Raw genomic sequence first — 24589 nt, forward strand, 5'->3', positions numbered from 1 at the left:
AGCCAGCAACCATGTAAGATGTCAGCTTGCAACTGTGTAACACCTCAGCTAGCAATGATGTAGCATACCAGCTAGCAACCATGTAGCATAATGGTTAGCAACCATGTAACATACTAGCTAGCAACTATGTAGCAAAATAGTTAGCAACCATGTAAAATACTAGCTAGCAGCCATGTAACAAAATAGTTATCAACCATCAAACATACCAGCTAGCAACCCTGCAGCAAAATAGCTAGCGACCATGTAGCAAAATAGCTAGCAACCATGTAACATACCAGTCAGCAACCATGCAGCAAAATAGCTAGCGACCATGTAACATACCAGAGAGCAACCATGTAGCAAAATAGCTAGCAATCATGTAACATACCGGCTATCAACTATGTAGCAAAATAGCAAGCCATCATGTAGCAAAATAGCAAGCAACCATGTAACATACCAGCTAGCAACCATGTCACAAAATAGCTAGCAACCATGTAACATACCAACGAGCATCTATGTAACATGTCAGCAAGCAATAATGTAGCATACTAGTTAGCAACCATGTAAGATGTCAGCTCACAACTATGTAACATGTCAGCTAGCAATGATGTAGCATACCAGCTAGCAACCATATAGTGTAATAGCTTGCAACCATGTCAGATGTCAGCTAGCAACGACATAGCTAGCAATAATGTAACATAATAGCTAGCAGCATTGTAAGATGTCAGCTCGCAGCAATGTAACGTATCAGCTAGCAATGATGTAACATAATAGCTATCAACGATGTAAGTGTTAGCTGGCAGCGATGTAGCGTATCAGCTAACGATGATGTAACATAATAGCTATCAATAATGTAAGATGTCAGCTAGCAGCAATGTAACGGATCAGCAATGACGTAACACATCAGCTTGCACTGATGTAACATATCAATGAACAGCTATGGAGCATGTCAGCTAGCCATGATGTAACATATCAGCTAGCAGTGGTGTAACATGTCAGATAGAAGTGATGTAACATGTCAGCTAGCAACGACCATTTATTCCTGAAAATAATTATTTGGAGCTCTAGATGGCTGCTCTCAACCATGGAGCAAAACCAACTCATTAGCTTGCTAGCTTGTGAACTATGTCCAAAGGGGGTACTTCCACATTGCACAGATGCTAACAAAGTTATACCTAAAGAGGAGTGAAACATTCAGGAGTCAAAATGCTAACTCTCTAGGAGAAAGGATACATTTGTATTTGTACTGATACTTCCTGGATGACTACTTCAGTCTAACAGAAGCTAAATAATCCTTCCTGTCCCCTTTCCTTATGCTCTGGTAGACTATGGTCCTCATGCATGAAGAGTTCCTACTAAACCCCAAATATGACTCCTTCATTCAGAAATATTGATTGACACAGAAATGAGTCATTATTAAGTAGCAGCACGTGTGAGTCATTGGGGCCAGGTGTGTTTGGAGGTGAGGGATGGAGGAGAAAAAAGAGAAAAGCAACACCTCTTCCTGGCGAGGGCGGGGGTGCCCCACGGCGAGGGCAGCGAGGTCTCGTGAGTCAGGCAGGGAGGAACCTGCTCCGCCCGACTGAGGCGCCGTCAACACGCACACGCAAGTGCCCACATGCACATACAAATACACGTAGGCAAACATGCACACGCGCACACATACATTCACATGCACATACACGCATACACAAATACACATACGCAAACATGCACACGCGCACACATACATTCACATGCACATACACGCGTACACAATAACACGTACGCAAACATGCACATGCGCACACGGAGACATACACGCACAAACATATACATACACACACACATACAAATGCACACGCACGCATACACACAAATACACGTACGCAAACATGCACACGCGCACACATAGACATACACGCGCAAACGTACACACACGCGCACACAAACACACATTTGCAAACATGCACACGCGCGTGCACACATTTACACCCACACACACACACACACGCATACATGCACACATTCACACACACATACACGCGCACATACACACACGCATACATGCACACATTCCCGCACACATACACACACGCATGTATGCACACACGCACACATTCACGCAAAGGCATACATTCACACGCGCATACATGCACACACGCGTGCACACATCACACACACACACGCATACATGCACACGCACGCACGCACACACAAGCACAAACACACGCACGCACAAGCACAAAACACACACACACACAACACACACACACGGGTGTAGCCAGGTGAGGATGGAAAGTGAGGGTTAGAGGAAGAAGAAAAGAGAAGTTGTTAGTGTGAAGCAGAAAAGAAACAAGACATAGTCTTCACTGATGTGGATTTAAAGGGGAACTGCTCTTTTTTTTTTTAATCATTCACAATCCTTATGTTGGACAATAACATCTTGTTTTGTTTTTTTATGCATTCTAAATCGTACAAAAACACTAGCAAGACTCAGCTAACATTGGAGTTCATGTAAGTCACTTTATTTCACATAAAAAGTGCTCTAAAAACATCCAAAAATCTTCATTAATGCTTTATATACTCGCTTTAAGTTTATACAGTATGTAGTATCTAGTAACATTCATAATACAATTTAATATTTACATATTTTTATATACACACTGTAAGTATATGTCATGTAGTAACATTCATAATAACATGTAATATATACATGAAGTAAGTATATATGTCGTGTAGTAACATTCATAACATGTACTATTGACATATTTTCATCATTGTAAGTATTAATTTCACAAACACATCCCAACCTTCACTTTAACTTCAACAACAAGACTACTAATCATGACAACAAATAATAAAACAATCACTTACTGTACAATGTCTGCTCTCACTGGGATGAAGACTAATAGGATGTTTATATATTCCCCTGAATACATAATCCTCACAAAGGGATTAAAAACAACAAACTTCTTTTTGTGTCTTTTTAGCCATCTCTGGGTCTAAATTGGATGCCAAAGTGGACCAACTTGTGGGTTTATGTCCACAACCTTCTACTATCCAGGTGAGAGGCATAATTTATCATCTAGTATTCACTTTCACCAAGTCGGAGGCCATGCAGCAGCTCAATATGTTAATATAGCAGCATACGCTAGTTAACTCTCTAGAAGTAGTTCCTCTGCGTTAGCACTTATAATAACAGTATACTTGTTTATATTCAGGTCAGGACATGTAAATGGAGGACTGTTGGTGGGATCTTTCTTAAAGGACGTTATGAGGGCAGTAGTGTACTCTCATTGTAAACAGACTTTTATTTACATTTATTTACCAGTTAAAATTCATTAAAATAAATACATACGTCTTCTTGTCTTACATAATAATTGTGAATGATAGGCAACATAAACAAAAATTGCAATTCACCTTTAAGATGAAGAAAAAGAGTGGGAAAATGTTATTTATTCCAAGTAGATGAGATGTGTGTGTACCTGTCAAAGGAGTGTAAAGGTGAGGTGTGTGTGTACCTGTCAAAGGAGTGTAAAGGTGAGGTGTGTGTACCTGTCAAAGGAGTGTAAAGGTGAGGTGTGTGTGTACCTGTCAAAGGAGTGTAAAACTGAAGTGTGTGTGTACCCGCCGAAGGAATGTAAAGGTGAGGTGTGTGTGTACCTGTCGAAAGAGTGTAATAGTGAGGTGTGTGTGTGTACCTGTTGAAGGAGTGTAAAGGTGAGGTGTGTGTGTACCTGTCGAAGTAGTGTAAAAGTGAGGTGTGTGTGTACCTGTCGAAGGAGTGTAAAGGTGAGGTGTCTGTGTACCTGTCGAAGGATTGTAAAGGTGAGGTGTGTGTACCTGTCAAGAGAGTGTAAAAGTGAGGTGTGTGTGTGTACCTGTCAAAAGGAGTGTAAAACAGAAGTGTGTATGTACCTGTGGAAGGGGTGTAAAGGTGAAGTGTGTGTGTACCTGTCAAAAGAGTGTAAAAGTGAGGTGTGTGTGTACCTGTCGAAAGGAGTGTAAAACTGAAGTGTGTGTGTACCTGTGGAATGAGTGTAAAGGTGAAGTGTGTGTGTCCCTTTCGAAGGAGTGTAAAACTGAGGTGTGTGTGTACCTGTGGAAGGAGTGTACAACTGAAGTGTGTGTGTACTTGTAGAAGGAGTGTAAAAGTGAGGTGTGTGTGTGTACCTGTCAAAGGAGTGTAAAACTGAGGTGTGTGTGGACCTGTCGAAGGAGTGTAAAGGTAAGATGTGTGTTTACCTGTCGAAGGAGTGTAAACGTGAGGTGTGTGTACCTGTCGAAGAAGTGTAAATGTGAGGTGTGTGTGTGTACCTATTGAAGCAGTGTAAAGGTGAGGTGTGTGTGTGTACCTGTTGAAAGAGTGTAAAGGTGAGGTGTGTGTGTACCTGTCGAAGGAGAGTAAAGGTAAGTGTGTGTGTACCTGTCAAAGGAGTGTAAAGGTGAGGTGAGTGTGTACCTGTTGACGGAGTGTAAAGGTGAGGTGTGTGTACCTGTCAAGGGAGTGTAAAACTGGTGTGTGTGTACCTGTGGAAGGAGTGTAAAGGTGAGGTGTGTGATGTGTGTACCTGTTGAAAGAGAGTAAAAGTGAGGTGTGTGTGTGTATCCGTCAAAGGAGTGTAAAATTGAAGTGTGTGTTTACCTGTGGAAGGAGTGTAAAGGTGAGGTGTGTGTACCTGTCAGAGGAATGTAAAACTGAGGACTGTGTGTGTACCTGTCAAAGGAGTGTAAAACTAAGGTGTGTGTGTGTGTGTGTGTGTACCTGTCAAAGGAGTGTAAAACTAAGGTGTGTGTGTGTGTACCTGTCGAAGGAGTGTACAACTGAGGTGTGTGTGTGTACCTGTCAAAGGAGTGTAAAGGTGAGGTGTGGGTGTACCTGTCGAACGAGTATAAAAGTGAGGTGTGTGTGTACCTGTTGAAGCAGTGTAAAGGTGAGGTGTGTGTACCTGCTGAAGGAGTGTAAAGGTGAGGTGTGTGTGTACCTGTCGAAGGAGTGTACAGGTAGGTGTGTGTGTACCTGTCAAAGGAGTGTAAAACTGAAGTCTGTGTGTACCTGTCAAAGGAGTGTAAAGGTGAGGTGTGTGTGTACCTGTTGGAGTGTAAAGGTGAGGTGTGTGTGTGTGTGTGTGTGTGTGTGTGTGTGTGTGTGTGTACCTGTCGAAGGAGTGTAAAGGTGAGGTGTGTGTGTGTGCCTGTTGAAGAAGTGTAAAGGTGAGGTATGTGTACCTGTCAAGGGAGTGTAAAAGTGAAGTGTGTGTTAGGGTTGTCCCGATCCGATATTTGGATCGGATCGGCCGCCGATATTTGCCAAAAAATGCGTATCGGCCAGGCATGGGAAAATGCCGATCCAGATCCAGTTTTTTAAAAAAACACGGTCCGTGTTTTCCAACGCACCGAAATAATACATTCCACTCTTCTGCTGCTCCCTATGCTCCGTTGCGCATTTTCCAGCACACCTTCAACACATTCACATGTCTGTGTTCTAACCGTTAATACGGCCATGTGAATTAAAAGTTACGGTAAACATGTCAGCTGTGTGGGATTATTTTACTAGGGGTGTAACGGTACGTGTATTTGTATTGAACCGTTTCGGTACGGGGGTTTCGGTTCGGTACGAGGGTGTATCGAACGAGTTTGTAATCTAAAGTCTTAACAAGCTGCTCTGCAGCTGCCTCTGTCTGAGCAGTGAGCACCCAGCATTGCCCACACAACCATCTGATTGGTTACATACAAGGCCAATCTGCAGTGCGTATTCAGAGCGATGTAACAGCCAATCAGCAGTGTGTATTCAGAGCGCATGGAGTCAGTGCTCCGGCGTCGAGATGAGCAGATATGTGTTTAGCAGGGAAGCGGCAGACATTGTACACTCCCCAAATTATAAAAAACACTTCCCAGTCACAACTATTATAAACATCACTATGAGCCCGTTGACCTTCTAGAAACTAAAACTGCAGCTCAGCTCGCTCATAGATCTGGGTTGAGGTGAAGGCTAATTAGCTTTTAGCGTTACGTTAGCTCATTTTGCTGTGTGTGTATGCGTGTGTGTGTGTGTGTGTATATAATAAAAGTCAACTACAGGCTTCCCAAATGCTGTAATAAATTAAGCATGATGAGTTGACTTGAAACTGTTTAATGTTGCACTTTTTATATGTAGAAGAAAGGTTTTGTTATTTTATTTAATCAAAGCAACAACTTGACGCAGTTTAATGTGGATTAACGTGGGTAGAATTATTATACTGTTCCCAATGTTAAAATAATAAAGCCATTGTTTACAAATTTGGGAAATAAATAACCAAAAAATGTATATTTTGTTGTTTTCTTACTGTACCGAAAATGAACCGTGACCTCTAAACCGAGGTACGTACCGAACCGAAATTCTTGTGTACCGTTACACCCCTATATTTTACCCTACAAAACGAAAAAGATGAAGAGATGGAGTGCAAAACATGCCACAATAAAGTCAAGCGTGGTGGTAAAGGTGTAAGACATTTTAATGACTCTTCAGAGTGAGAGGCTTTTTAGCACTCATCATTGATGAACACAGGAGCAGGCTGACACCTGAGCATCTTGAAGTGCTCGTCTTTGTTAAAAAGAATCTCCCCATTATGCTTGGACTTCAATTGTTTGCCCCTCCCTGACTGGGGCAAAAAATTGAAAGGAGTGTGTAGATAGTTTTTATTTTTTAATTTTACTCTTGTTCAAGAGCAAGTATTGATGCTGAGTGAGAGACATTTTATCCCACTCAGGTTGTTTGTGTGTTTTGCTTTTTTTAATAATGTTTACAGCATTATTTGCACTTTATACTGTTCACTTTTTTTACTGTTTAATGATGTCATTTCTGTTTGTCATGTATAATTGTTTTCTAGTTTGTGTTTATCCTTGAATACCAACCATTGTGTATTATTCAAAACTCATCTAATTCAGCTGGCTAGTTGTGATCAAGAGTACTAAAACCCCTTTCAACATGAATCTGACAACTAAGTAGGCTAAATAACTTTAAACTTTAATACATGCTCGGATAGGCCAATATCGGCCAGTATTGGTATCGGATCGGAAGTGCAGAAACAATATCGGTATCGGATCGGAAGTGAAAAAACCTGGATCGGGACCTTTACACTCCTGTGGAAGGAGTGTAAAGGTGAGGTGTGTGTGTGTACCTGTTGAAAGAGAGTAAAAGTGAGGTGTGTGTATCTGTCAAAGGAGTGTAAAACTGAAGTGTGTGTTTACCTGGCGAAGGAGTGTAAAACTGAGGTGTGTGTGTGTACCTGTCAAAGAAGTGTAAAGGTGAGGTGTGGGTGTACCTGTCGAAGGAGTGTAAAACTGAGGTGTGTGTGTACCTGTCAGAAGAGTGTAAAGGTGAGGTGTGGGTGTACCTGTCGAACGAGTATAAAAGTGAGGTGTGTGTGTACCTGTCAAAGGAGCGTAAAACTGAAGTGTGTGTGCATCCATTGAAGGAGTGTAAAGGTGAGGTGTGTGTGTACCTGTCAAAGGAGAGTAAAGGTGTGGTGTGTGCGTACCTGTCAAAGGAGTGTAAAACTGAAGTGTGTGTGTACCTGTTGAATGAGTGTAAAGGTGAGGTGTGTGTGTGTACCTGTCAAAGGAGTGTAAAGGTGAGGTGTGTGTACCTGTCAAAGGAGTGTAAAGGTGAGGTGTGTGTGTGTACCTGTCGGAGGAGTGTAAAACTGAGGTGTGTGTGTACCTGTCGAAGGAGTGTAAAGGTGAGGTGTGTGTGTGTACCCGTCAAACGAGTGTAAAGGTGAGGTGTGTGTGTACCTGTCAAAGGCGTATAAAGGTGAGGTGTGTGTGTACCTGTCGAAGGAGTGTAAAGGTGAGGTGTGTGTGTACCTGTCGAAGGAGTGTAAAGGTGAAGTGTGTGTGTACCTGTCGAAGGAGTCGGTGGCCATCTTGTACATGTAGATGAAGAGCTTGCTGCAGTGTCTGAGTGTAGGACACACCCCCTCTCCCGCAGGCCCCGCCTCCTCCTCCAGCAGCCTCTGGAAAGGCTCAGAGTTGGAGGGTAAGACGCTGGTGGGGTTCAGCTTTTTGACGTCAGAGAAGCATCCCAGCAGCCTGGCGAAGCGCAGGCGGTTACAGGATGCCAACTTAGGGGAGAAAGGAAGGGGGCGGGGCTACCTGACGGCATCGGCCAGCTTCTCGTACTGAATCTCTGTTCGGAAGAAGTGGGAGTTGGCGGGCTCATAGCGCATGGCGGCTGTGAGCGTGCAGAAGACGGTGTGCAGCAGCTCGAAGACTTGGTTCTGGTTGACGCGCTCCCAGCCGTGGCGAGGGGGCTGGCACAGCGAGCGTTCCATGGCCACCAGCAGCGAGGTCACGTAGACGAAGCCGCCCACCTTGCGGAAGACGGTGCGCGTGCGGTGGCTCTCTCGCAGCACGGCCAACAGCGCCTGCAGGGGAGGGAGGCGGGGCTTACGTTCACTGCCGAATACATTAGGAACTTGTGGGAGAAGTGGTGAGTCCTGTACTTGGCGGTTGTTTTTGTCTAAGACTTGGACCTTATTCATCTATTTGGAACTGTGAAGACATCTGCTGATTGGACCCTTGCTCTGGTCTATACACAAGTTCGGAGGACGATGGCAGCCGTCAGACTTTGAGAATCTCTTATTTGACACAAATTGGATAACATCTAAGAAAAGCTTTTCACTCTGCAAGGCGAAATTATGAACGTCAGTCCAACATCCACATAAAAGTATCTAAGATACATTTCTGCTCTTGTTCAAATAGTGCGCATTTCCTGTCGTATCCTGGAACTGTATTTGATTATGATAAACGTATGACTAAATATTCAAATGACTTTTTTGTGTAACTGGCATGTCACGAAAAACTGAACATTTTTTTTTTTTTTACAGTTTTTGGACGGTTTGGATTTATAGGTTTCTTTTTCAAAGTAATTTTTTTTATTATGTGTCCATCTCATAAACATATCAATCAATCAATCAATGTTTACTTATATAGCCCTAAATCACTAGTGTCTCAAGGGGCTGCACAAACCACCACGACATCCTCGGTAGGCCCACATAAGGGCAAGGAAAACTCACACCCAGTGGGACATCGGTGACAATAATGATCCAGTGGGACGTCTGTGACAATAATGATTATGAGAACCTTAGAGAGGAGGAAAGCAATGGATGTCGAGCGGGTCTAACATGATACTGTGAAAGTTCAATCCACAATGGATCCAACACAGTCGCAAGAGTCCAGTCCAAAGCGGGTCCAACTCAGCAGCGAGAGTCCCGTTCACAGCGGAGCCACCAGGAAACCATCCCAAGCGGAGGCGGATCAGCAGCGCAGAGATGTCCCCAGCCGATACACAGGCAAGCAGTACATGGCCACCGGATCGGACCGGACCCCCTCCACAGGGGAGAGTGGGACATAGAAGAAAAAGAAAAGAAACAGCAGATCAACTGGTCTAAAAAGGGAGTCTATTTAAAGGCTACAGTATACAAATGAGTTTTAAGGTGAGACTTAAATGCTTCTACTGAGGTGGTATCTCGAACTGTTACCGGGAGGGCATTCCAGAGTACTGGAGCCCGAACGGAAAACGCTCTATAGCCCGCAGACTTTTTTTGGGCTTTGGGAATCACTAACAAGCCGGAGTCCTTTGAACGCAGATTTCTTGCCGGGACATATGGTACAATACAATCGGCAAGATAGGATGGAGCTAGACCGTGTAGTATTTTATACGTAAGTAGTAAAACCTTAAAGTCACATCTTAAGTGCACAGGAAGCCAGTGCAGGTGAGCCAGTACAGGCGTAATGTGATCAAACTTTCTTGTTCTTGTCAAAAGTCTAGCAGCCGCATTTTGTACCAACTGTAATCTTTTAATGCTAGACATGGGGAGACCCGAAAATAATACGTTACAGTAGTCGAGGCGAGACGTAACAAACGCATGGATAATGATCTCAGCGTCTTTAGTGGACAGAATGGAGCGAATTTTAGCGATATTACGGAGATGAAAGAAGGCCGTTTTAGTAACGCTTTTAATGTGTGCCTCAAAGGAGAGAGTTGGGTCGAAGATAATACCCAGATTCTTTACCGTGTCGCCTTGTTTAATTGTTTGGTTGTCAAATGTTAGAGTTGTATTATTAAATAGAGTTCGGTGTCTAGCAGGACCGATAATCAGCATTTCCGTTTTTTTGGCGTTGAGTTGCAAAAAGTTAGCGGACATCCATTGTTTAATTTCATTAAGACACGCCTCCAGCTGACTACAATCCGGCGTGTTGGTCAGCTTTAGGGGCATGTAGAGTTGGGTGTCATCAGCATAACAGTGAAAGCTAACACCGTATTTGCGTATGATGTCACCTAGCGGCAGCATGTAGATGCTGAAGAGTGCAGGGCCAAGGACCGAACCCTGGGGAACTCCACACGTTACCTTAACGTAGTCCGAGGTCACATTGTTATGGGAGACACACTGCATCCTATCAGTAAGATAAGAGTTAAACCAAGACAGGGCTAAGTCTGACATACCAATTCGTGTTTTGATACGTTCTAATAAAATATTATGATCGACGGTATCGAAAGCAGCGCTAAGATCGAGGAGCAGCAACATAGATGACGCATCAGAATCCATCGTTAGCAATAGATCATTAGTCATTTTTGCGAGGGCTGTCTCCGTCGAGTGATTTGCCCTGAAACCGGATTGAAAGGTTTCACATAGATTGTTAGACGCTAAGTGTTCATTTAACTGCTCCGCAACAATTTTTTCGAGGATTTTTGAAATAAAGGGAAGGTGAGACACCGGTCGGTAGTTTACCATGAGGTCAGGATCGAGGTTAGGTCTTTTAAGAAGAGGATGAATAACCGCTTTTTTGAATGCTAGGGGAACAGTGCCCAAGGAAAGTGATAAGTTTATAATATTTAGCACTGATGGACCTAATAATACAAAGAGCTCCTTCATCAGTTTCCCAGGAAGAGGGTCAAGTAAACATGTTGTTTGTTTTATTCCATTTACACGTTGTAACAATTCCTCTAATGTTATTTCCTCAAAACGAGAGAAACTATTTTGGAGGGCAGTATCCGCCGTATATACAATCGTGTCAGTGTTAATAGAACCCTGTTGTAGCTGGGACGCATTGTCTTTAATATGAGAGTGACAATAAACTACACTAAAACGACCAGACTAACCTTCTATGCAACGCTAACGTCATTTCAGTGGTCAAGAGATGCGTCCCAATACTTTAGTCCATATCCTGGTCAACCCTGAAGTAGGAAGTGAAATCAGTGACAGCTGCTCCATTCTGCCATTCCATTTCCTATCATGTGACTAGCAGCCTGCAGGCTAATTTGTTGATGTTTTGTGTCCACAACACAGTCTCATCACTTCTTTCCATGACTCAAATAATATTTCCACGCCCGAATCCTTATTTCTAAGCTGAAAGGTGGCTGCTGTCATGTATTACTTGTGACAGCACACAGTAGTGTGTTTATCATCATCAATAAACTGTGAGGAAGCGTTACATTACATCCCATCAATCACTTGAAGTGTCAAATGTGGTGTGAGGATTGTGGCAAAAATAATCATCACCATTAATAATTAATGATTACCGTAAATTTCAGCCTACAAGCCGCTGCTTTTTTCCCCAAGGTTTGAACCCTGTAGCTTATAAAACAGTGCAGCTATTTGATGGATTTTTCTCCGCTGACTATGGCGTAAATAGTTAAAAAATACCAAGCAAACACACTGAAAAGGTGTGTTATTGTTCTTGCTAAGGCGCCATCTTTTGGACAAGTTTGATCACTACAGGTGCTGCAGTGCCCTTCTGTTTACACTGTTTACCTACTGGAAGTACAGTCGCTGTTCCGTCTTCTAGCCGTCCATAGCGTTTCTACTGGCATGGATTCTTCATTCATCACTCCAAGCAACGTTTGTAAGTTTTATAATATAAATACAACAATTCTTACTTACTAAAGCGTCCCATGTGTCATGTCGGTAGGAGTGTTTTCATGCAAATTTCTACATGCTATCTTAATGTAATCAAGCTAGTATAGGTAGCCTTAGCTAATATACTAACATGTTTACAAGTGTCTGTGTTAGTATTATTAACTTACAATAACATTTGTTTTGTATCGTTTCACTTTCACAAATTCCTCAGTAAATTCACCAAAACGTCACCGTGGAGTTATTGAGTCTGTTTAGCTGATTGGAGAGATAGCTTGCGCAGCTAGTGGGTCCATGACCATGACTTCTGTTTTTTTTGTTTTTGTTTTACTGCCGTGTTACAGACACCGTTTGGAAACAATTAAGTTATGTAAATAAACATTTACATTTACTATCTGCGACTTATATTCCGGTGAGACTAACATATGGCAAATATTTGTTTTTCTTCTAAAATGTAGTGTGTGCGTGAGTATTTCTTGTGCCACCGAGACTCAATTTAAGTATAATTTAAAAGTACAACATAAATAAATTATAAACAAATAAACAAGTAAAAACTAATAATAATAATAGTAACAAATATAGATTAAAATAACAAAAGAAATATAAAAAACTGTTACATTTCTGTTTTTTCATATAATTTTTTAATTAATTTATTTTTTTCCTTTTGCACTTATGTGTGCTTTGTTGAAACTTTTATTTTGTTAGTGTAGTCAGACCAGATGTTGTGTGGAGCGCTGTTATAGTAAACGGGGGAGGAAGTTATTTTAGTGTGAGTACGCCCTGGGTTGTTTTACTGGGAGTCCGCCTTGAGTTGTGTTAGTGTGTATACTCTCTGAGTTGTGTTAGTACGCCCTGAGTTGTGTTAGTGTTAGTGGGTGTTTGCCCTAAGTTGTGTTAGGGTGTGTACACCCTGAATTGTGTTAGTGTTTGCCCTGATTTGTGTTATTGTGTGTACTTTCTGAGTTGTTAGTGTGTGTACTCTCTGAGTTGTGTTGGTGTTAGTGTGAGTACGCCCTGAGTTGTGTTGGTGTGATTGGGTGTTTGCTCTGAGTTGGTTTGTGTGTGTACGCCCCGAGTTGTGTTAGTGTTAATGTGTGTATGCCCTGAGTTGTGTTAGTCTTAGTATGCCTTAAGTTGTGTTAGTGTTAATGGGTGTTTGCACTGAGTTGTATTAGTGTTAGTGTATGTACGCCCTGAGTTGTGTTAGTGTGTGTACGCCCTGAGTTGTGTTAGTGTTAATGTGTGTACGCCCTGAGTTGTGTTAGTGTTAATGTGTGTACACCCTAAGTTGTGTTAGTGTTAATGTGTCTACGCCCTGAATTGTGTTAGTGTTAGTATTTCTAAGTTGTGTTAGTGGGCGTTTTCCCTGAGTTGTGTTAGTGTGAGTACACCCTGAGTCGTGTTAGTGTGTGTTCGCCTTGAGTTGTATTAGTGTCAGTGTGTGTATGCCCTGTCTTGTTAGTGTTAGTGTGTGTACGCCCTGATTTGTGTTAGTGTTAATGTGAGTAAACCCTGAATTGTGTTAAGTGTGAGTACGCCCAGAGTGATGTTAGTGTTAATGTGAGTACACCCTGAGTTGTGTTAGTGTGAGTACGCCCTGAGTTGTATCAGTGTGAGTACACCCTGAGTTGTGTTAATGTGTGTGCACTCTTAATTATGTTACTGTTAGTACACCTTGAGTTGTGTTTGTGTACGCCCGGTTTTGTGTTAGTACACACTGAGTTGTGTTAGTGTGTGTACGCCCTGAGTTGTGTTAGTGTTAATGTGTGTACACCCTAAGTTGTGTTAGTGTTAATGTGTCTACGCCCTGAATTGTGTTAGTGTTAGTATTTCTAAGTTGTGTTAGTGGGTGTTTTTCCTGAGTTGTGTTAGTGTGTGTACGCCCTGAGTTGTGTTATTGTTAAAGTGAGTACACCCTGAGTCGTGTTAGTGTGTGTTCGCCTTGAGTTGTATTAGTGTCAGTGTGTGTATGCCCTGACTTGTTAGTGTTAGTGTGTGTACGCCCTGATTTGTGTTAGTGTTAATGTGAGTACACCCTGAATTGTGTTAAGTGTGAGTACGCCCAGAGTGATGTTAGTGTTAATGTGAGTACACCCTGAGTTGTGTTAGTGTGAGTACGCCCTGAGTTGTATCAGTGTGAGTACACCCTGAGTTGTGTTAATGTGTGTGCACTCTTAATTATGTTACTGTTAGTACACCTTGAGTCGTGTTTGTGTACGCCCGGATTTGTGTTAGTACACACTGAGTTGTGTTAGTGTGTGTACGCCCTGAGTTGTGTTAGTGTTAATGTGAGTACACACTGAGTTGTGTTAGTACGCCCTGAGTTGTGTTAATGTGTTTACACTCTTGTGTTAGCGTGAGCACGCCCTGAGTTGTGTCAATGTGTGTATACTCTTAATTGTGTTAGTACGCCCTGAGTTGTGTTTGTGTGTATGCCCTGAGTTGTGTTAGTATTAGTACGCCCGGAGTTGTGTTCGTACTAGTACACACTGAGTTATGTTAGTGTTACTGTGTGTACGCCCTTAGTTGTGTGAGTGTTAATGTTAGTATGCCCTAAATCGTGTGAGCGTGTGTGTACGCCCTGAGTTGTGTTAGTGCTAGTACGCCCTGAGTTGTGTGAGTGTGCATGTGAGTACGCGCTGAGTTGTGCGTGTGTATTCACCCGCAGGATGTCTGTCTTGAGCTGGAGTTCTCGGGGCGGTGCAGAGTGCATGAGACCCAGCAGGGTGCCCATGTCGTCGTCCCCGCTGGGGGACAGTACCAGCTGCTGGATAATGAGGAGGGCGTGTTCGCGACACTGCCGGTACTTGACGATGTTGTGCACGCAGCGGGCGCCGCCAAACTCCCTGAACAGGGCTGGGGAATGAAAAGTCAAGATGAGGCTTGATCTCAGGAGGACAACACAACATGGCAGCATGAGGGATCCAACACACCATTCTCCCAAAGCCGAAAAACACAAATAATGAACACAGCCAGAAAAATGTCTATTTTGATCTTTAAATCTCTTTAATGTGACCTTCAGTGTTATTGGACTTCTAATACAATACTGACACAGCACCATGATATCACACACTGTAGGACTAATTGTATCGCACAAGATATCACACACAAGTGAATACTCTGCAGGACTGTTTGTATCGCACATGATATATCACACAAGTAACCACTCTGCAGGACTGCTTGTATTACAGTACATACAGTATACAGCAGGGGTCACCAACCTTTTTGAAACCAAGAGCTATTTCTTGGGTACTGATTAATGCAAAGGGCTACCAGTTTGATACACACTTAAATAAATTGCCAGAAATAGCCAATTTGCTCAATTTACCTTTAATAAATGAATCTCTATATATATATATATATATATATATATATATATATATATATAAAAATGGGTATTTCTGTCTGTTATTCCGTCGTACATTTTTTTTTCTTTCCTGGAAGGTTTTTTATAGAGAATAAATGATGAAAAAAACACTTAATTGAATGGTTCAAAAGAGGAGAAAACACGAAAAAAATGAAAATTAAATTTGGAAACAGTTTATCTTCAATTTTGACTCTTTAAAATTCAAAATTCAACTGAAAAAAATGAAGATAAAAACTAGATAATTCGAATCTTTTTTGAAAAAATTTAAAAAATAATTTATGGAACATGATTAGTAATTTTTCTTGATTAAGATTAATTTTAGAATTTTGATGACATGTTTTAAATAGGTTATAATCCAATCTGCACTTTGTTATAATATTTAACAAGCTATATTTTTAACAAAGTAAACATTATTTCTTCTAGATTATCCAGAACAAAAATTTTAAAAGAAATTCAAAAGACTTTGAAATAAGATTTAAATTTGATTCTACAGATTTTCCAGAATATTTTTATTTTATTTTAATCATAATCAATCAATCAATGTTTACTTATATAGCCCTAAATCACTAGTGTGTCAAAGGGCTGCACAAACCACAACACAAACCACTACGACATCCTCGGTAGGCCCACATAAGGGCAAGGAATAAGTTTGAAGAAATATTTCACAAATATTTTTCGTCGAAAAAACAGAAGCGAAAATGAAGAATTGAATTAAAATGTATTTATTATTCTTTACAATAAAAAAAAAAATACTTGAACATTGACTTAAATTGTTTGGAAATAAGAGGAAGGAATTTAAAAGGTAAAAAGGTATATGCGTTTAAAATCCTAAAATCATTTTTAAGGTTGTATTTTTTCTCTAAAATTGTCTTTCTGAAAGTTATAAGAAGCGAAGTAAAAAAAAAAAAATTTTTTATGTAAACAAGTGAAGACCAAGACTTTAAAATATTTTCTTGGGTTTTCAAATTCTGTTTGAGTTTTGTCTCTCTTAGAATTAAAAATGTCGAGCATAGCAAGACCAGCTTGCTAGTAAATAAATTAAATTTAAAAAATAGAGGCAGCTCACTGGTAAGTGCTGCTATTTGAGCTATTTTTAGAACATGCCAGCGGGCTACTCATCTGGTCCTTACGGGCACCGTGTTGGTGACCCCTGGTATACAGTATATATACTCAAAGACTCAAACCCTTAACGAATCAATAAAATTCCTATTCATTGGGTGACGATTCAATTCAGGTTGATTCTTAATTAAAACCGATTCTTACAAAGTAAAATTTGGTATAATAATTATAATGAAACTTTTTAAAACAGGTTACAGATTAGCTGCGATAAGGTGGCGACTTATCCAGGGTGTACACTGCCTTCCGCCCAATTGTAGCTGAGATAGGCGACCCCTATTATTCTGCTTGTATGGAAATGGCATGAAAAAATGTAATCATATTAAAAAGTAGATGTATTATTTTATTTTATTTTACAAAATGCATTTCTTTAGAATGGGGATGAATGATGAGAATCACAGTTCAGGTGTGAATCATGTTCTTGTGCAGCCTGAGTCGGTCTTGTTAAGAAATGTTGACTGGCACCACCTATGCTATAGCGCTGCAGCACACTTCTTCCCTGCAGATAGCGCCATCAAAGCAGTTCTTATTTAAGTAACCACAAAAAAATCTGAATTATTTATGATTTCAAGCAGAGGAAAGACATCCCCAAATATGGAAGGAGCTACTGTGTGTGTGGCTCTAGTGCACATGTCATGTTTGTAACTGACACACACAGACAATGTGTTGTGCAGATATCCCTGTGTGTGTGTGTGTTACCTGCGTTGGTGTTCATGGTGTGTGAGCCTTGCAGGAGCACCATCAGAGTCTCCATGACCAGCCAGGCCAGCTGCTTCTGTTCCTCCACCACACTGTTGTTTGCACTCTCAGCTGCGCGCGCGCGCACACACACACACACACACACACACACACACACACACACACACACACACACACACACACACACACACACACACACACACACACACACACACACAATTTATACAAACTTTCAAACAATTGGGGATCGACCCAGTATCGGCCGGGATGATATTTGCCATTTTTACATACATCGCATCACCCTATTTTTATTAGTATCTTCTTTTTAAAATATATATATTGCTAATGAATAGTAATATTTAACATTTATTATTATAAATGTAACCATCATCAAAGAAGAGTCGGTCAGACACGTTTAAAACTGGTCAGTCGCACCTGCGGCATTGTCCCGCCCCCCAGCACCGTCTGCTTGGTTACGCCAACTGCGCACAGGTGAGTAAGGAGAAAGTGTGCAGGTGTGTTGCAGGTATGTCAAATCTGAAAAGTCTCAACATAATAAACATGGCAACAAGGTTTCTTAACCGCTGTTGGCCAAGACCAAAAAATAAGTGTTTCTCAGGTGTAATACACTTTTCCACCACATGTGGCAGTAGTGACAATATCAGACAAACAGAAAAAGTCTGGAGATAAAGTTATAAAGAAGTTTCGTAAGCGCAAAAATTATGACTAAAATGGTGAAACTGTATTTTTATTTACACTTTAATTTTTATTGACTCTTTATTTGAAAAAATATTCATTATCAATTTTGTTTATTTTACCACAACATATTTACGTCAGTTATAAAGTTAAGTACCAATGATTGTAGGTGCGGCGAAACTATTATTTGCATTTGATCACCCTTAAGGGAGGTAGTGGGTCCTGTTTTTTATTGTCTTTGGTATGACTCAGCCGGGGATTGAACTCACAACCTACCGATCTCAGGGTGGACAATCTAACCACTATGCCACTGAGTGGGTTATTTTATTGAATATATATATATATATATATATATATATATATATATATATATATATATATATATATATATATATATATATATATATAAACATATTTCTTGATTGGATTATCCAGAGAATAGTGCTCGATACAGTGGTAGAGCGCAATATGTAGGTGTGGGAAAAATCACAAGACTACTTCATCTCTACAGAACTGTTTCATGAGGGGTTCCCTCAATCATCAGGAGATGATTGAGGGAACCCCTCATGAAACAGTTCTGTAGAGATGAAGTAGTCTTGTGATTTTTCCCACACCTACATATATATAAACATATATATTTACATAAATATATATACATACAAAATATATATTATATGTAAATATATATACATAGATATATATATATACATTTATGTGTGTGTATGTATATATATATATATATATATATATATATATATATATATACACACACATTTATTTTTATATTTTTTTAAGGATTGATACTGTGCAAAGGAAATCCCTACACTATTGATTGATTTGTTTATTAAATAAATATGCTTCTTGCATCCAAACAAAGTCCAGTAATAGTATTCTTCTCAATTGTGACACCAATATGTCACTTTTACTGCTTCAAATTTGGGTATCGGTCCATGGGTAATATAGAAGACTGGATCAAAGCGAGGAAAGAGTTTTTGAGGTTGGACTCACCCTGCTCGTTGTCATGCGCCTGGTGCTGCGATGCCGGGTCCTTGAGTAAGGCAGCGTACTTGTGCAGCAGGTTGACCAGCACCTCCAGCAGGCCCACCTCCCGCAGCACGTCGCTGAAGACCAGGTCGTGGCGCGCCAGCTTGAGCAGCGTGCGCACGGCCGTGATGCTGCAGGTGTGCGAGGTGCTGGACTTGAGCAGCATGCTGACGCTGAACAGCTCCTTGCACGGCACGTAGTTGAGGCTGAACACCACCAGCTCCAGCAGCTCAAAGTACTTGGCCTGCGCCTCGGGGACCCGGCCCACGCGCTCGGCCAACTGCGACAGCGTGTGCTGCGACTCCAGGATGAAGTAGTTGGCTGGCTCGGCGCCGTAGATGTTGCCGATGGCGTCCAGCAGCATGCAGGCCAGGCGGCTGCTCTTTGCCTGCAGGAAGGCATTCTGCAGCACCGAGAAGGCCTGGATGTTGCGCACCGTGTGTCCTGTGAGCAAACACTGGATTTAAGAAGGTGTTCTGCAGCACCCTGAAGGTCTAGATGTCAGACATCATGTGTCCTGTGAGAAAAACTAGATTTAAAAAGGTGTTCTGCAGCACCCAGAAGGTCTACATCAGGGGTCACCAACGCGGTGCCCACGGGCACCAGGTAGCCCGTAAGGACCAGATGAGTCGCCCGCTGGCCTGTTCTAAAAATAGCTCAAATAGCAGCACTTACCAGTGAGCTGCCTCTATTTTTTAAATTTTATTTATTTACTAGCAAGCTGGTCTTGCTTTGCTCGATATTTTTAATTCTAAGAGAGACAAAACTCAAATAGAATTTGACAATCCAAGAAAATATTTTAAAGACTTGGTCTTCACTTGTTTAAATAAATTCATTTATCTTTTTACTTTGCTTCTTAAAACTTTCAGAAAGACAATTTTAGAGAAAAAATACAACCTTAAAAATTATTTTAGGATTTTTAAACACATATACCTAATATCCTTCCTCCTCTTTCATGACAATTTAAATCAATGTTCTAGTAAATTTATTTTTTTTATTGTAAAGAATAATAAATACATTTTAATTTAATTCTTCATTTTAACTTCTGTTTTTTCGACGAAGAATATTTGTGAAATATTTCTTCATAATTATTATGATTAAAATAAAAATAAAAATATTCTGGCAAATCTACAAAATCTTTAGAATCAAATTTAAAACTTATTTCAAAGTCTTTTGAATTTCTTTTAAAATTTCTGTTCTGGAAAATCTAGAAAAAATAATGATTTGTCTTTGTTAGAAATATAGCTTGGCCCAATTTGTTATATATTCTAACAAAATGCAGATTGGATTTTCACCTATTTAAAATGACTAATGATGTTCCATAAAAAAATGTTTTAATAAAAAATTTGAATTAGCTAGTTTTTGTCTTCTTTTTTTCGGTTGAATTTTGAATTTTAAAGAGTCCAAATTGAAGATAAACTATGTTTCAAAATGTAATTGTCTTTTTTCCTGTTTTCTTTTCTTTTAAACCGTTCAATTAAGTGTTTTTATCATCATTTATTCTCTACAAAAAACCTTCCGTAAAAGGAAAAACAATGTACGACAGAATGACAGACAGAAATACCCATTTTTAAATATATATATAGCTTTATTTATTAAAGGTAAATTGAGCAAATTGGCTATTTCTGGCAATTTATTTAAGTGTGTATCAAACTGGTAGCCCTTTGCATTAATTAATCAGTACCCAAGAAGTAGCTCTTGGTTTCCAAAAAGTTGGTGACACCTGGTCTAGATGTTAGATATTGTGTGCACTTGGAGCAAAAACTGCATTTAAGAAGGTGTTCTGCAGCACCCAGAAGGTCTAGATGTTAGGTATCATGTGTCCTGTAAGCAAAAACTGGATTCAAGGGGTTCTGCAGCACCCAGAAGGTCTAGATGTTAGGTATCATGTGTCCTGTAAGCAAAAACTGGATTCAAGGTGTTCTGCAGCACCAAGAAGGTCTACATGTTAGGTATAATGTGTCTTGTAGGCAAAAACTGGATTTAAGAAGGTGTTCTGCAGCACCCAGAAGGTCTACGTGTTAGGTATCATGTGTCCTGTAGGCAAAAACTGGATTTAAGGTGTTCTGCAGCACCCAGAAGGTCTAGATGTTAGGTATCATGTGTCCTGTAAGCAAAAACTGGATTCAAAAAGGTGTTATGCAGCACCCAGAAGGTCCACATGTTAGGTATAATGTGTCCTTTAGGCAAAAACTGGATTTAAGGTGTTCTGCAGCACCCAGAAGGTCCAGATGTTAGATATTGTGTGCACTGTGAGCAAAAACTGCATTTAAGAAGGTGTTCTGCAGCACCCAGAAGGTCTACATGTTAAGTATAATGTGTCCTTTAGGCAAAAACTGGATTTAAGAAGGTGTTCTGCAGCACCCAGAATGTCTACATGTTGGGTATCACGTGTCCTGTAGGCAAAAACTGGATTCAAGGTGTTCTGCAGCACCCAGAAGGTCGAGATGTTAGATATCATGTGCCCTGTGAGCAAAAACTGGATTTAAGGTGTTTTGCAGCACCCAGAGGGTCGAGATGTTAGATATCATGTGCCCTGTGAGCAAAAACTGGATTTAAGAAGGTGTTCTGCAGCACCCAGAAGGTCTACAAGTTCGTTGTCATGTGTCCTGTAGGCAAAAACTGGATTCAAAAAGGTGTTCTGCAGCACCCAGAAGGTCTAGATGTTAGGTTTCATGTGTCCTGTAAGCAAAAACTAGATTTAAGAAGGTGTTGTACAGCAGTGGTCCCCAACCACCGGAGCACCCAGAAGGTCTAGATGTTAGGTTTCATGTGTCCTGTAAGCAAAAACTATATTTAAGAAGGTGTTCTACAGCAGTGGTCCCCAACCAAGAATTTTTCATTCATTTTTATTTAAAAAAAATAAAAAATTATTTATTTTTATTTTTATTAAATCTACATAAAAAACACAATATACACTTACAATTAGTGCACCAACCACAAAAACCTCCCTTTTTCATGACAAAAACGTCCCTTTTTCATGACAAAGAAAAAAAAAAAAAAAGGATCCCCCGGGCCGCAGGACAAATTATTAAGCATTGACCGGTCCGCGGATACAAAAAGGTTGGGGAACACTGTTCTACAGCACCCAGAAGGTTCTGGATGTTGTCCTGTAAGCAAGAACGTCCTACGGTGAGACATGCTAGCATGCTACATTCTGAGCTGTGGTCCGTATTGTAATACACTTTTCCACCACTTGTGGCAGTAATGACAATATATAGAAAATAAAAGAAGAAGTCTGGAGATGAAGTCAAAATAATTTCTTATGCGCAAAAATGATGACTTAAGTGAAACTGTATTTTTATTTGCACTTCAATTTAATGAGCAGTTTAATTAAGAAACATAATTATTATTATTATTATTATTTCTTGTCAATTTAGTTTGAGGCAACACGGTGAAAGAGGGGCTAGTGCGTCTGCCTCACAATACAAAGGTCCTAGGTTCGACCCTGTGCTCAGGATCTTTCTGTGTGAAAAGGGATTGGCTCCTCCCACTTCCAAAGACATGCACCTGGGGATAGGTTGATTGGCAACACTAAATTGGCCCTAGTGTGTGAATGTGAGTGAGAATATTGTCTGTCTATCTGTGTTGGCCCTGCGATGAGGTGGCGACTTGTCCAGGGTGTACAGAGCCTTCCGCCCGAATGCAGCTGAGATAGGCTCCAGCACCCCCGTGGCCCCGAAATGGACAAGCGGTAGAAAATGTATGGACGGATGAATGGAATTTAGTTTGAATGTATCTATGTGAGCACTGTGTCAATAATTTACACAATCACATTCTACACCAAAACACAATCTGGTTATTTTTATTTGTATTATTTTTATTATGGGGACGGCGTGGCGCAGTGGAAGAGTGGCCGTGCGCAACCCGAAGGTCCCTGGTTCAATCCCCACCTTGTACCAACCTCGTCACGTCCTTTGTGTCCTGAGCAAGACACTTCACCCTTGCTCCTGATGGGTGCTGGTTAGCGCCTTGCATGGCAGCTCCCTCCATCAGTGTGTGAATGTGTGTGTGAATGGGTAAATGTGGAAGTAGTGTCAAAGTGCTTTGAGTACCTTAAAGGTAGAAAAGCGCTATACAAGTACAACCCATTTATCATTTATTTATTATCATTTATTATTATTGTGTGACTGTCCAATCATTGACACAATCACAATCTACACCAAAACACGATCAAGTTTTTGTTATTATTATTATCATTACAATTATTACAAACCCCGTTTCCATATGAGTTGGGAAATTATGTGAGATGTAAATATAAACGGAATACAATGATTTGCAAATCCTTTTCAACCCATATTCAATTGAATGCACTACAAAGACAAAATATTTGATGTTCAAACTCATAATTTTTTTTTTTTCAAATAATAATTAACTTAATATTTCATGGCTGCAACACGTGCCAAAGTAATTGGGAAAGGGCATGTTCACCACTGCGTTACATCACCTTTTCTTTTAACAACACTCAATAACTGTTTGGGAACTGAGGAAACTAATTGTTGAAGCTTTGAAAGTGGAATTCTTTCCCATTCTTGTTTTATGTTGAGCCTCAGTTTTTCAACAGTCCGGGGTCTCTGCTGTCGTATTTTACGCTTCATAATGCGCCACACATTTTCGACGGGAGACAGGTCTTGACTGCAGGCGGGCCAGGAAAGTACCCGCAGTCTTTTTTTACGAAGCCACGCTGTTGTAACACGTGCTGAATGTGGCTTGGCATTGTCTTGCTGAAATAAGCAGGGCCGTCCATGAAAAATGTTGATCCAAAACCTGTATGTACCTTTCAGCATTAATGGTGCCTTCACAGATGTGTAAGTTACCCATGTCTTGGGCACTAATGCAACCCCATACCATCACAGATGCTGGCTTTTGAACTTTGCGTCAATAACAGTCTGGATGGTTCGCTTCCCTTTTGGTCCGGATGACACGATGTCGAATATTTCCAAAAACAATTTGAACTGTGGACTCGTCACACCACAGAACACTTTTCCACTTTGCATCAGTCCATGTTAGATGATCTCGGGCCCAGAGAAGCCGGCGGCGTTTCTGGATGTTGTTGATAAATGGCTTTCGCTTTGAATAGTAGAGCTTTAACTTGCACTGACAGATGTAGCAACCAACTGTATTTAGTGAGAGTGGTTTTCTGAAGTGTTCCTGAGCCCATTTGGTGACATCCTTTAGATATTGATGGCGTTTTTTGAATTTTGTTGGTTTCCGGCCAATCCGCTTACGTGGAGTGATTTCTCCAGATTCTCTGAACCTTTTGATGATATTACGGACCATAGATGTTAAAATACATGAATTTTTTGCAATTGCACTTTGAGAAACTTTGTTCTTAAACTGTTTGACCACTGTATTTCCTTGAATTGCCGCCTGGGCGCTAATTAATTTAAAACCTCTCCTCACTCCTGCGCTTACCAAAGGCATGCGGTAAAAGTAAGCATGCGCTAATTATTTTAAAACCTCTTCTCACTCTGACACTTTAACAAAGGCATGCAGTAAAAATTTGAGTGTGATGTAAGGATACCATCATGAAAATCACATTTAATAAAAAAAAAACGTTATTATGGTCTTACCTTTACTTATAAATTAAATCCGTGCCAGCTCCTTCTGATCAAAAGCATCGATAACTTCTTCCTTATCTTTCTTCAGTTTTAAAAGTCTCTCTGTCTCGACGGAGATCTTCCTTTATTACCTCCTGCTTCGATTGAAAGTCCAGTTTACAAACCCCGTTTCCATATGAGTTGGGAAATTGTGTTGGATGTAAATATAAACGGAATACAATGATTTGTAAATCCTTTTCAACCCA

General features: G+C 40.6%; 1 protein-coding gene across 4 annotated transcripts in view; it reads right to left on the reverse strand.

Annotated features, from left to right (window-relative positions):
- wdfy3 (WD repeat and FYVE domain containing 3) overlaps positions 1 to 24589 on the reverse strand; it is a 156954-nt gene that overhangs the window by 88300 nt on the left and 44065 nt on the right. For 3 of the 4 annotated variants that reach the window (XM_061906059.1, XM_061906060.1, XM_061906058.1), the window contains exons 9-14: positions 18748 to 19227; positions 17044 to 17154; positions 14524 to 14717; positions 8098 to 8369; positions 7846 to 8034; positions 1478 to 1561 (exon numbers count right to left, since the gene is read on the reverse strand). In XM_061906059.1, coding sequence (XP_061762043.1) covers positions 1478 to 1561; positions 7846 to 8034; positions 8098 to 8369; positions 14524 to 14717; positions 17044 to 17154; positions 18748 to 19227 — 1330 coding nt within the window. The remainder of the gene's footprint in view (positions 1 to 1477; positions 1562 to 7845; positions 8035 to 8097; positions 8370 to 14523; positions 14718 to 17043; positions 17155 to 18747; positions 19228 to 24589) is intronic. The other variant, XM_061906061.1, reaches the window with a different exon arrangement.

The sequence above is a fragment of the Nerophis ophidion genome, linkage group LG07 (assembly GCF_033978795.1).
Source record: "Nerophis ophidion isolate RoL-2023_Sa linkage group LG07, RoL_Noph_v1.0, whole genome shotgun sequence".
Taxonomy (NCBI): domain Eukaryota; kingdom Metazoa; phylum Chordata; class Actinopteri; order Syngnathiformes; family Syngnathidae; genus Nerophis; species Nerophis ophidion.